A 14,485-nucleotide genomic window follows, 5' to 3' on the forward strand; every position below is an offset into this window, starting at 1 on the left:
ATTAAGAACAAAGTAAATGACAGACAAAGTATTGTTATTGCAGAAGACATTCCAAATAGCAGATTCAAAGTAATTTGAGGAATTCGTACCTATTCTCAATTTAAAAACCCTGCTCTAATTATCTTATCTGGCAATACCACAAATTCTTTAAGTAACCCTAAAGATGCACATGGGTGACAGCACTGTGAAATTTGTTATTACAGACTCTTCCAGTGTGTGAAATTTGGATGTTGTTAAAGTTCTCAAATACAAATGAAACAAAGTCCTGATTATATACAAATTCAAGGTATAATCAAAACTGCTTTGTAACCTACAGTGAAAGCAAAAGGGGGGAGCAGTCCCATTTCCTAAGTGACAAGAGCACTTCCCTATAGTTAAGAATATGCCTAAGTATTTGCATAGGCAATCAGAACCAAAATTAAACAGGCAGGCTTAATCATAGCTTTCAGGTAACAAACTATTATAGAAACAGCTCTCTAGTGATTTATGACACGAAAAAAACTATCATCATAATACCTGATGCATTATTCACAAATGAAATGTGACTAAAAATAGGTGTGCATAAACAGTGTGTAAAATACAGTGGAATGAACTAGTGTCGAGAAAGTACATAATGAAATTAATCTCTTTACAACAGAGCCGCTAGTTTACTGATTGTTTACTTTCGAAGACTAGGAAGAGGAGATGCTGTGTACGGACTCCAGCAGAACAGAGAGATGACACTATGCCAACTTCCACCTTGTCACATTTAAAGGCTATTTATTCCTAACACTCTCTCTTCCCTTTTTTTTCTGTTTTTGTGTTTCCCACATGTCTCTATCAGAATTCATTGCTTTCATTTATACACATTTGTATAATTAACTTCTGAAGCTCTACTTTACAAGCAAGTTATGTACTTTATCTAATGTGTATTCAGGAAGTGTCACATTTGCAGGCAGCAAATGGTTTCTTTTTTTTTTTTTACAAACCAGGAAGGACTTTCCAAAGGTTACACAGCAATGGTGAGGCTGGTCAAACAGAGTTCTGTTAGCACAGCTGACAAGAGCTGAAGGGACTCAAGGGTGGGAAAGAAAAAAAAAAAAAAAAAAAAGGTAAGAATGAGTCTTCACTCAACAGAAACCACGGTAGATAGATTCTTCACCTGCAGGAAAATGTGGGAGCTCCTGAGGGAAGGCTGTCTTCCAGAATGGAAAAGAGATGATGGAAAGTTGGCTAGAAAGACAATGTTCAAATATTTATTTGCTAATACCCTATCTTAAATAGAGCTAATCATATTCTATAAAAACAGCTGTAGGCAAACCCTGTTCAAACATCTGATGTCTTAAATCACCTTAAATCCAGGAACTCTGGACTAAAACCAGCAACGTCAGAAGGAACTGGACCTGCAACAGTTCTCATTTACACCAAACACTGAACAGTTCCAGGAAAACTGGTGAAGCTCTTCATGAAAGGCTGGATGTTACACTTCTGTTGGGAGTAGAGTCTTCTCATGCAGTGATGAACCCTCACCTGAAAGCCAGCTAATACTACCCTAATACAGGATGGGTAAAAAGAAAGATAAGGAAAAGATGCCCACCCTGTTAAACAAGCAATAGGTGGCCAAACACACATACACCTCGGTTCACATTCTGGCACCTCCATACTGAGGCTTAAATGAGTCCCTCCCTCTGTTTACACACACTCCTATTTAATTTAGTTTCTCTCTATATAAAATTCATACTGCATGACATAAACCTCCCTAAACTGCAAGCTCAGAGAAAGCAGCACAACTATGATCCTAGTAGCCAGCTGCACAGCCAGCCCGGCACTGGGGATCTGAAAATTTCAGAGCTCCTTCCTATCTGCTGAACTAGAAAAACAGTTCCACAACCTGAAGATGATAATGTATTGTTCTAAAATCCTCTCAGGTAATTATTTAATTAGGAAAATTTGACAACTGGGTGTGATCAGATCCTCCATTCAAGCTGGATCGGATCCTTCATAAAAGCTGTGCTCTGCTTTCTAAAATGTCAGCCATTTGACAGCTGTTTATTCTCAAGCTTGTGTGCTGTGTCCATTTCCTCCTCCCTTCCCAGTTATTTACTTTCAGATTACCAACTCTATAGAGCAGGTGTTACCCAGAGAAACAAAAGCAAATGGACAGGGAAAAAAAAAAGCCCTCAACTGTAGATCTTTGTCTGGTAGGGTGGCATAAAACCAAACACGCAGAGTACTAAAACAGCCTTCCCATTCTGCTTTTTAAATGCTGTTTGATTATAGCATTATAAATTCTATCCTGCCTAAAAGTGTAATTGCTTCCGAAGAACATTGTTTCATTTTTCTGTCACTCTGAAGATGGAAAATAACAGATAGCACAGAAGATTGTAGTTAACTTTGTGTTTTTTTTTTCTTCAACATTTGTTTTTACTATTGTTGCATTCATTTTGAATAAGCAACTTTTATTGCTGCAATTTGCCCATGGAAGTCATCCCCTGAATGTAATGCATGTTGGTAAATCATAACTAAGAGCTGACCTAGTTAACCAAAATAAACCTTCAGATAGGTAGTGCTAACGAGAGTATTTTAAAATCTTTGGAATTTCAGTTCACATGGAAATTTCATTCAGTTCAAGGAAAGGGAACATTGCAGAACTGGACCCCAGATTTTAAGTGTTGCAAAAAATAAATAAACAAAAAAAAATGTTTCTTAAATATGAATTAATATGATCAAATGAAATAAAAAATCTAAAAGCAAAACACTCTGCTGAAGAATTTTTGGGGTTTATCACTGTCTGCCAAGTCACTAACTCCAAGATGTGTTCACCTTCATTCATTTGCTTGATATTTACTTTGGGATCTTGTCTTCATTAACATTCGTCTATTTCCAGAAACCCGTGAGAGATGCCTAATTCCCAACTTCCCCTCCTTCTTCCTTTCTTTCTTCTTTGAGGACAAAGTAAGAAGTAGGATAGTGCCTGGTGACTACAGCCTCCTCCAACAAATGGGAGCAGTCGCTATAATCCATGCGGAGATGCCGTGACAGTCTTCTCAGTCTGAGAAGACATGAGGGCAGGACACAGAAGAAACTGGGTACAATATTTTGCCAGTGTAAGAAACTAACTCCATACTGGAATACTGAGCTGTGCTCAAATCTAGAAAAGATTGCATGATAAGAGCAATAGCTCACTGAAGATGTTTGATAGCCTAACATCTATCATATCAGATAGCAAATAAAGCATTCCACATTCCAAAGTATAAATTATAACAAATCATTCTGCAAGAGAAATACACCATGATGTCCATATTCTTTAAAAATAGAATTAACATTCACGTTCTTTGGTGGTGTCTTATCTCCATTAATCACAGATTATCATCCTTGCTGCTGCGTTTATAATTCACATCTGAAGAGTAAATAGAATATGAAATCTGACTTCCAAATCCTTTCTGACAGAGAGCTCAAGTTAATAGGAGACTCTCCTTTATAAGGACAACCCAAGTCAAAGTTTCATGCTGTGGAGAATTCAGGGGCACTATCAGCATAAAACAGTTCTATCCCTAAATGCACCTCCCTGTTGCCATTTCAGGGATACCAGCACTAACATCAGTCCTGCTATAACTCATGAAAGAAGCTGTGACTTTTTTTTTTTTTTTCATTTCAGCAAAACCAATACCCTGTCCAAAGGCAAGATCAAGCATTTCCTGGCAGGAATACCATAAACAGTTGCTACTGCCAAACATTCTGTATTGCAAAGCTGCTGCCTGGTAATAGTTGAAAAAACACAGACCATTTCTTAGCACACAAACTTGTCATCAGGCCTGAGGATGAGACCTTCACCTTCCAAGTAAAGCAACTGTCAGAAAGAACTGCTCTGAGTTCAGCTGAATTGTATTAACCACCTTTAGAAAGTTTTAGGGGAAAGATAGCCCTTCGGTGCAGACCAGAATGTTAATAAGGAAGAATATCTTTAGCCCTTTTAGGACAGCAAGAGATAGACAGGTAATTATCTCCTGCAGAATAATGGGAACAGAAAATGTTGATGTGCCAGAAATCCCGAATATCTATCTTTCAGCACCAAAGATTGATTTTGGTAAGGTATTTTGTAGAATGTGTTGAGGTGTAAGCCTGAGAGATCAAAGACAAATGGGGAGGAGGGTAAACAAGTTTTTTACATGTGTCTGGGTGTTCCTGCCTTTTTCTGAATTTTCTAAGCTCATTATGTAATGCATACTTGGTCTCACTTGCATTATTTTCTCTGAGGGCATCTGGAAGTATATTACATTTTGGGAGGCATGTACATCCTTCTGCTTTACCTTGTACTTGTTGGCTCTGATTTCAAGCTTATGTAACCATCATTGCGTGCTGTTAAGCTATGACTGAAAGAAAAGACCTTACACCCACTACAGCCAGCTGTACTTCCCTTAAAACTTCTAGTTACTGATTTTTACGCCTTAAAATAGCTTGTTTTATCAACTTATTAGTTTGAGGCAAAGTAGGTATGCAATGTTATGTGCTAACTACCGGTTGAGAAAGGCTGTGCATCAGCAGACTGTTTAGTACTTGTCAAGTATGTTGCACTGAAAGAAACTCTAGAAAAAAATAGGATGCAGTAATTTCCTAAGCTACTTTACTTCTTAAAAATTCCTTCTCAAAAGGAATAAATTCTATAAAGCTAAGCCTTGCTAATCTTTTCAGAAAAAAAGTTTTTTAAGTTTTTGATGAGCACAGCTGTTCTGAATGCCCTACTGTTACTGGGAATGCTATAGTGTATTATTGACATTGTGAAATTGTTGAGATAAAAATAGAGTCATCCCAACCCCCCTCAAAGCAAAGGCCCTAAAACTCACATAGGAAAACTCAGTAATCCTACAGACACATTAACCTCCGTGCCCTTCATGCTCTCTCTTGACTGTCCAAAACTAGGAAGTCCCATGGTGCCTTCCTTCAGCTCTCCCACCACCAGACTCCCCCACATTTTTCTATCATCTTACCTGCAGACCATTTACCTGCTCATTTACCTGCTTTATTTCCTTTACTCACTCAGTCCAGTCTGCGCATTTCTTCCATCTCATTCAGAGGTCACTTTTATCTGTTTGCAGTTACCAGAGGTGACTGTCTCAAGGAAAAAATTTTCCAGGTCTAGTGGAGTTCTTCAGCAGCATTACTCATTTCAGCCCCTTATGTGACAAACATGCTTGACAAATCACAGGACCTTCCTAACCAGCTTACTGGTGAGACCTACACATCTCAAAGTCATGCCTGTGGTTTTGAAGTAATACAGGAGGTGATCCTCACCCAACCTACCTTCACTTTAAGCTAAGTCATTAGGCTCTCTTCACTGGGGGAAGAAAGGTGAATGACTCCCCAGGTGGGCTTGCCTTTCCCCAAGCATAACCTGAGCGTCTGATTTTTGCATTGTTATGATGCAATAACAACCACGTAGATATTTATAGCCAGAGAGATAGTCTCCCTGTCCTGGGAATCTTACACAACAGAAGACATTACCAAGTGGAAAGGAATAGCTGCATTCTGGGAGATATTTATCTGACCCGTGTTAGCGATGTACATTTGGGAAAGAAGAATTGAAATGTATAAACTAGATCTAGGTTAAAAGGTACCTGGAGTGATTAGCTCAAATAATCACATTTAGTTAGATGAATCCCAGCTCTCACGTTAGGAGAACTTCATCCTTCTTTGCTATCCCCAGACAACTTTTCACAGTCTACACACATTACGTGACTCCCCTGTGGCCATAGGTTTGGCCTAAATGAATGAACTGATGTTTCTGCTTTTCCTTCCTGTCACCTTGCCTCATTTTCTCATGCCTCCATCAGGCCCATTGAACATCTCAATTTTGCTGCTGCGTTTGACTGGCTCCTCTATGAGAATGAGTAACCCCATCGAGTCATCAGTTTACATATTTGTAGAGCCTATACAACACATTAATCTTCATTCATGACCTTCAATTGCAATGCATTTACTTTAACACCTCATTTCTCATTTCCTTTTTTAAACATCCACATTCCCCAAATGCCTCTACTCCTTGGCCTCTCTTCTGATTGTTCCCCTGAAAACATGCTGTTTGTCTCTTCTTCTGCATCTTCACCTGCTTATTCTTCATCTGCAAACATAAAGCCATTTCACCAGCAACAATATTACTTAACTTCCTAAATTTATCAAGAATGACCATGCTGAGCCTGACCAAAGGCACATCCAGCTCAGCATCCTGTCTTCAATGGAGATTAGCAGTGGCCTTTACCTCTTGGATGCTTTCCATCCTTTGCCAGCTTTATCACCAGGACCAGGTTGATCTTTCCTTCAGTCTTCATTGGATGCCCTCCTAAATCTGCTTGTAAACACTAACACGGATTTTAGCAAGACCTTAAATATCCGGTACTTGTAAGAATAGCTTCAGAGGTTTTTCAAAATTTTAGGCTTACAGTGAGGTCAAAACATTTATTGTTTTGAGGAAGCTGGCATATATACTATTTTGGGCTTCCTTCCTGTGGATTTGGATATATCTGACCAAAGCCAATCACCTAAATGTAAGATCATATTCTTATGCTCTCAATGTAAACCTGATCAACAAACCTCAGCTCCCCACTTATCAGTGGCCTCCACTGCCTTCAGGGACTGCAGTTGCCCTTTTCTCACTGAGGGCAGTCTCTCCACACTGATGTTTAAAAACATTGCTGTTCACTGTGGCAAAGTTCACAGGCAACTGATTATTTATCATCAACGTGTCAACATCAAATACCCTTTGCTGTTAGCAGAACTGCCCACGTATTCCAGGATCTAACAGCTAAGAGTAACCTCATTTCCTCTTGGTAGACTGACTGATGGCATGGCATGATGATGGTGCAGTATGATGAAGTTTTGGGGTCTGGTATTCTTCCTCGGTAACAAAGAAGTAGGACAAGTAGAAATACTATTTTACTTCATCAAGCAACAATGAGAAATGTTTAAGTATGCTCAGGTGCGAAGCAGAAAGGAGCTTGTATTTCCAGAACTTCATCTGTTTTCTCTCAATCAGGTAATCAGATAAAAGAAGAAAACCTCTCTAGAAATTCCATCCTATGGACAACCTCCAGAACACCCTGCAATGACTTCCTTTTACCTATAAATGAATTAATTCACTTCCTGTCTATTTGACCCTCTCAACAAATACAAGTCAGATGACAGTAAAAGAAGGTGTGGACAATACATTTCAAGTTGGAAAGGATAGTGTAGAACAGTCGTGACCTGATGCCAAAAAAATCCATGCATATTCTTATCTCCTTTTCAATGGAACTAGCAGATACGCATACCTTGGTATCAAGATAGACATAAGCATTGCTTTTTAACATGACTGCTTACTTAGAAACGTTTCTAGAATACAAGAAAGCAAGTAAATACTTTTGATGAAGGGAAAATTCTTGCATTGAATCCTTCACTTTATGAGTACATAGCACTGTCTTACTTAAATTATTGTCTTGTTAGGTTTCTTTGCTACCATTGTACCATAAATTACATATCATTGATAATTATATCAAAGCAATACGATACCAAAATAACTCCGTGCCTATAAGAAGTCCCAAATTACTCTGTCATGGCAAAGTCAAGCAATTCTATCTGCTGAACAGATGGTAACACTAATTCCCAACTTTCTCAGCCAGTTGCTGCAAGACTCAACTGGAATTTTGATCCAAATGCTGTGGAAGTCAATGGGAAGGCTGACATTGACTTCAGTGAGCTACAGCTCAGCTCAAAGTTGTGGCAGGAAGCAAAATTTAAGTCTGGTTTCAGCCATGGCTCTCCAAGATAGTTGACAATGAGAAATGAGAACAATAGTTACGTTAATTTTGTCATGGTAACATCCACCCAACAAGAACTAAACCAAGATCCACATTTTTGCCATTCCCCATGCAACAGCCACAGGCAAAGGCTCTCTATCACGACATCCTTTGCATCATATTTGAAGCACTGACTCAAAGCCAAAGGTTTTCTATTTTGTTATTTGTCCTACTATTTACTTCATCCTCTTGTAATGTAAGAATCCGCACTGAAGAAATTCTTTCCACCATTGGTAAATAAAATCCCTGTTCTTATTTCTTACTTCTGTTCAACTACAATCAAAGGAAATTCCTAACCTATGCTGAAATCATTTCTTTCCACCATTAAACATTCACACTGCACTTTTTGAGAGTCCTACAATTTACATGCAACGTTATATAAAAGTCTTTGAGTAAAGTCAACCTCATTTAAATGCTAATGAAATGTAACACGCTCACAGCTATGGATTTGAAAGAATCTTACATGTTTATAAGATGAAATTTGACCAACTTGTCTTTTCGTTAGTTAAAAATTAAAACCATAGGCATGCAACTGGCAGAAATTTGCAAATGATGATTTGAATACAACTTTGAAGGAACTTCTTACATGGTTCATGGAACAAATGCTTCTAGAAATTTCCACAGCAGTACACATTTAAGAAGAAACTTCAGATTAAAAAAAAAAAAAATCAGGATGATGAGCAGCACAAAGGATTAATTTCTATTCCCAAATTATACTCGCATTCACTGAAGGTTATACGCATCATTTTACACATTAGAGGTCAACGCGAAGGCACTGCAGCATGCCCAGACTTACTCTCTTTACCAGTATATATCAGAATGATATATGGTATATACCGGTATATATTGGAATGACTTCTACTATAAAGTATTTTAGGACTAATGAAATAATTTGATAATCAATGTTCACAGTTTACTTTGGTCTCTACTTCACCCAGCATATCTACTACGAAAATTAGAAGTTTAACTATGAAGTTTAAATAAGAAAATTTTAAGTTTAACTTATTCCTCAGTATAATCATCTGCTAATAAAAAAGTTACTTATAAAAAAAAATCTATACAGCCATCATTACAGGAGCAGAACAATCCAAGTCTGAAGAATTTAGCAGGCATAATTGGGATAGATTGTTTACAGAAGATTACTTTGTAAAACACTTTTTTAAAAGTTCCACAATCTCAAATGGATTGTGTTTTATAAACAAATAAAGATTAATTTAGAATATTAAATTCCCGGTCCTGCTGTTTCACCAAAGACTAATGAACACTAAAATGTACTCGGTGTATTTTTTGTTGTGGAAAGATAATATCTTTCCTGGGCTAAACCTGGGAAAGAGGCAGAGAGAGAAGGGCCATACTTTTCCTTATTTGTTCACATTTTAAAAACTACTATAAATGTCAAGAAATGGAAGAAGCAGAAAACAATATGTGCTCTTGTTGAGAATAGCATCTTATAAAAACACCTCCCCACAGGAACAATCTACAAAGCCTCATGAATTATACAGGCAGAAGAAGCACAAATCCAAAGATACATTATTTTATTTAATTATGACTTTAAAACTTCCAATATCCTAAACAAGTTTGTAAGTATGTGACAAAAGAAACAGATCGCCATTTGGAGATGACTACCATGATGGGAAGCACAGAGAAAAGTTGAGGAAAAAAAAAGACAAAAAGAACAAAATAAGACGAAAACACCCCATCAAATAATAAAGATCATAAACTTCTACTTCAGAATCAGCTTTTAGGAAGACTTTCTGAAACACTTAATAGAAACAAATTAATACAAAAAAAAAAAAAAATGTTTCTGTAATTACATGGCTTTTAAAGCAGTTTCCAGCATGTGTTATAGAGGTTTTATAATGCATGTGTTTAATTTTCAGTTAAAGAAAATGGGACTGTCCAAGAAGAAACTAAATGGGTATCTTCCACCTATAACCATAAAGAATCCCCAGACTCAGATACCTTGTAAAATTACATTTGCATCTCCTCTTTGTGCCTAAAAATTGCAGTCTACAGTTGTATGGAATCTACTATAATAGATAGTTCGAACTCGAGATTACTAAGATTGGTAACACTGGTCGATAAAAGAAAGAAGGGAACTCTAAAAGAAGGGACAGCTAAAACTGTTTCAGTTTCAGCAATGCAAACATTTTCCTGTATCTCGTCAAATGCAATAAACCCTTCTTGTCACATGCAATAAACCCAGAACTGTGAGATATCAGATATTTCCCCATCCCAGACAGAAGTAGAAAGGTTGAACTTGCTTCACTGCTATTGACAGATCTCTGAACCATACCTCCTAGACCACCAGATTCACTGTGTAAATGCAGCCTGCTCTGCCCCCACTCCTTTCCAAGGACAGCCTTTATAGGCTGGCAGGCATCCTTGCTGAGGCAGAAGCACAGGGAAGCTACAGGGAAGTGACAAACACACAAACATTGCTTTGTAGCTACAACACACTGAAAAATATTTTGTGACCCAGATTGATTGGCAGTTCATGTTCAGGGAGAGTGAATCAAAATCTGGCTAGTTTGAAAGCACAATGCATAACCCAGCACATTATTATTAAACATAAAAATTGCAGCTCTTACTTTCAGTATTTTTATGCAAGCTTTCTCCCCAGAAGATTAGGAGAAACAGTCTATATCTATAGCAACCAGGAGAGAGAGAAGGAAGGGAGGGGTATATCCAGTCCAAAATGTTTTTCCTTAAAACCTTGCATCACCACCTTCACTAGAGCAAGCATTTAATAGATCATTTTTATTGCCACTTGACTCAAGCCTCATTTAAAAAAAAAAAAAAAAAAAAGTCAGCTGATTTTAATTCTTCCTTAATAAACAGAGCATACATGAGGATACTTTTGTGAAAGGCTTGCTTTGTTACTGAAAGTCATTTTATATTTTGTCTTCCGAAGAAAAGGTTTCTTAGAGACAGCTAGTTTAGCTTTCACTCTCTGATCTCCATAACCACTCTAGGTAGCTCTTAAACTGGGACAAAAAACAAGTTACGACCTTCTTGGTTTAAGGTGAGTTTGGGGAAGGTACTGCAAGTGAAGTGAGACTGACTGTGTTAACACATATCGTTGGTGACAATTCTGGTGAGCCTCAGTGCAAGGGGAGGACTGACTGCCTGGGAGGGTCACAGGGGAGAACAGCATCGACCCTGAATGCACGGAGTTTGTTTTCAGGACCCCTCCTTGCTCATGAGGAGGATTTTAGCAGGTGGGGAGTTCTCCTCTAGATGTCAAATCCAGAAGGTGTCCTCTAAAAGAGGAGGGGGTTTGTCTGGGCACATCTCAGCAGAAGGAGGCTGCTTAATGGTCTTCGTGGGGTTGGACTGGGTATTTTTAGACGCCTCTAAACCACCCTTAACCACATCAGCCCTGCTGATTCCCACCTCCAGCAGAACGACTGAGGGGTGGTCACCCCCAAAAGCCGGGGGTCTGTGGCCTAGGGTTCTGCATTTTCCAATGATGATGGCTGAAACCCCTCAGCTGGGGCGAGGGGCAAACGCTTCAAGGCTGGCTGCCTCCCCACTGCACCACCCCGACTTCAGGGGCCTCGCTGGAACTTCGCAGCGCTGAGGGAAGCCCAAGAGCCTCGTCCCCCCCCGCGGTGCATCCCCCTGGGACGCGGGCGAGCCGGGAGGGAGCCGGGGAGCCCGGTGGCGAGCTGAGGATGCCGGTGGCCGTGAGGTGAGCGGAGGACGGGCGCGGCCGCCCGTGTGAGGCCGGCAGCTCCCCAGGGAGGGCAGGAGGGGAACAGCTCGGCCCCGCTGCCCGCCAGCCCCCCTGCGCCCCCCGCCCCGCTCCCCACTCACCGATCCGCGCCTCGCCGGCGGAGGGCGGCTGGCTGCGCGGGGCGGCGGCGGCGACGACCTGCAGCAGCAGCAGCACCGCCAGCAGCAGCAGCAGCTGAGGGACGACGGAGCCGAGCGCCCCCATCATGCCTGGCCCATCGCAGGCTGCCTCCCCGCCGCTCCCTTGCCCGCCGCCGCCGGCCCCCCTCACTCCATGCCGCCCGCTTTCCCTTTCGCCTCCTCCCGCAGCCGGTTCAACACCCAGGACAGCGACCGCCGCCGAGCCGGCTCTGCTCCGCTCCGCTCCGCCCCGGCCCGCCCGGCGGAGGCGGGGGCTGCCCCTTCCCGCTCGGCGGCACCGCCTCCCCGCTGCCTGCTGAAGGCTCCCGGCTCCCTCCTTCCCCGCCCGGGGGCGCCCGGACCCTCGGGGAGAACCGGGGACGAGGCCTGGGGCTGCCCCCGAGCCCCTGGGGGCTCTGAGCCTGCCCCGGGTGTGAGGCGCCGGTCCCCTCATCCTCCACCTCCCGTCCCCATCCCCAGCCTCTCTGGGACTGGGAGCACTGGGTCTACCTTTGGGAGGGAGCAGCGGGCTCAGGCACAAACACGGAACTGAGGGAGCTGGGGTTTTTAGTCTGGAGAAGAGGAGGCTCAGGGGAGACCTTATTGCCCTCTACAGCTACCTGAAAGAAAGGTGTGGGGAGCTGGGGGTCAGCCCCTTCTCACAGGTAACCAGTGACAGGACCAGAGGGAATGGCCTCAAGCTGCACCAGGAGAGGTTCAGGTTGCAAACAAGGAGACATTTCTTCTCAGAAAAAGCAGTCAGGCACTGCGATGAGTTGCCCAGGGAGGTGGTGGAGTCACCGTCCCTGGGGCAGCTCAAGGAAAGGTTGGACATGGTGCTTAGGGACATGGTTTAGTGGGTGACAGTAATAGTAGGGTGGTGGTTGGACCAGATGATCGTGGAGGTCTCTTCCAACTTTAATGCTTCTATGCTTTTTCTGTGATTGACTGCCTCTTCACTCACAAACTCTCAGTGTCACATACTGAGTCCTCAACGCAGCAATTTGCAGTCCCCAGGCTGAAATAGCACAGCTGCTGTGTTTGCTGGCAGGAGATCTGTGTTTGGACAGGACACCCAGCTCCATGCTGCTGTGAGGGATGACTGGGTCCCAGCCCGCTCCGTCACCCCAACATCTATCTGCCTAATTCCTCTCTTGCTGCTGAAGTTCAGATTCTTCCAATCGTCTTCATACTTGAGGTAAACAGCTCTCTACTCCCTGACAAACTTCATCCATGACTTTAGTCAGAGTCATGACAGACACACTCAAAGGTACTTTAAAGGATTAAAATTTGTAATACATGAAGCGACTTTGCCATAGACCAGAAAATTAAGAAAGCCCACAGAACAAAATGATCCTGGAAAAGCATGGGGTGGCTGAAGGGCTTTCTGCAGCCACTTTCCCACCTTCTTCCTTGCTCACAAAAGTGGCAGCTGGACCAGGGTCTGCACACGGCATCCAGCCACCACAATGGGACCGTGAGGTGGTTAGGCCAAAGCTGGTGGCCCAGGGGCAAGCCTTGCCCCAGGCTCTGGGTACAGGGCTGCGTGGAGGTCTGCAGGGCCCAAACAGGGCTCTTACAGCTCTTGGTGCCCTGATGAACAGTTGCAGACTCCTGTTTTACTCAGGGAATAGCATGAACCTCTATGCTAGGGAAAAGTCATGGTTTCTAGAGCTTAGTGCAAAGTCCCCTCCTTTGCTGGGTGGTTAAGGCTGGCATCTTGGCTGCAATCAAGAACAATATTTGATTTGGAAAACAGAAATTTCAAAAAAAATATATGGACACTGGTTGCTGGGTGCTGGCCCAAGGTTTTCAAAAGGGATGGGTGATGTTTTGAAGCATTTCTGTCCTTGAGGTGTGTTACATGCTTGCTTACACCTTGCCTGGGAGTGGTTTCATGAACCCAAAAGGTCCCTTTAAGCCAAATGTTCTTTACCTCAGGAAATCAATGTAAACGATTCCGAAAGAAATCTGAGCACTGAAAGGGTAGAGGCAAAAAAAGGGGGGAAAAGCATTATATGGAAAGGACAAGATGAGAAATGAAAGCGCTGAAACATAAATTAGTATATTCTCATGGGTTATGCAAACCATCTGGCTTTAAAAGCTAGTAGTAGGAACAAGGAAAAAGGTCATTTGAATTAGCAGAGAACTGCAAAACAACTGAAGGTAAGAAAGGAGCAAATGGCAGGCACACCGAGAGAACAAGTTGTTCGTCAAAATACAAAATAGTGGTATTATTGGAAGTCATTGCAGCTCTGCATCAAACGATTTGCATAGCTCCTGTGAATTTATAGTCAAATACTATGCAGATTTTAAAATGAAATTAAAATACTCGTAGCCACTTTGTACAGGGGATTAGCAAAATAATCACATTTGTTCAAATGCATGTGAAGCAATGTGAAAAATTAAGAGAGAAAGGGCATTCGGTAAAGCCAGGAAGAAATCCTTGAGTACACGAGGTTAGGAAAGGCAGGAGCAATGTGTCAAGAAAAGAGTAAAGAGTCAATTGGTAGGTGAATGGGGCATTTGGAAATAACTCAAGTAGCAGTTCTCAGGACTGGCAAGTCTGAAGTATTCCCTGCCTGGCTGTATTTTATGGTTTTATAGTAGGCTGCACCTAGGAAGGATACACAGTCCTGTTTTAAAGCTCCGGGAACAGACAGATTGAAGTCAGTAGGATTACATAAAATGAGTTTGATTAATGACATGGGTAAAAACTGCAAGCCTTCAGTCTGTGTGTAAATTAGATGAATAACAGAATTACAGCGTAAATATGTTATGACACATGCAGGTTACTTGCCGGTTCACAATCTTTTTCT

The 14,485-nt window shown here is 41.7% G+C and overlaps 1 protein-coding gene across 1 annotated transcript in view; it reads right to left on the bottom strand.

Moving 5' to 3' along the window:
- The window catches only part of PTPRN2 (protein tyrosine phosphatase receptor type N2), a gene marked incomplete at both ends in the record, with an annotated part of 643,308 nt that extends 631,554 nt beyond the window's left edge, over nt 1-11,754 (bottom strand). The window contains one exon of the mRNA XM_084281525.1: nt 11,628-11,754. Coding sequence (XP_084137651.1) covers nt 11,628-11,754 — 127 coding nt within the window. The remainder of the gene's footprint in view (nt 1-11,627) is intronic.
- Nucleotides 11,755-14,485: the final 2,731 nt, after the last annotated feature.

This window comes from Netta rufina (genome assembly GCF_964035555.1).
Source record: "Netta rufina genome assembly, chromosome: 2".
Taxonomy (NCBI): domain Eukaryota; kingdom Metazoa; phylum Chordata; class Aves; order Anseriformes; family Anatidae; genus Netta; species Netta rufina.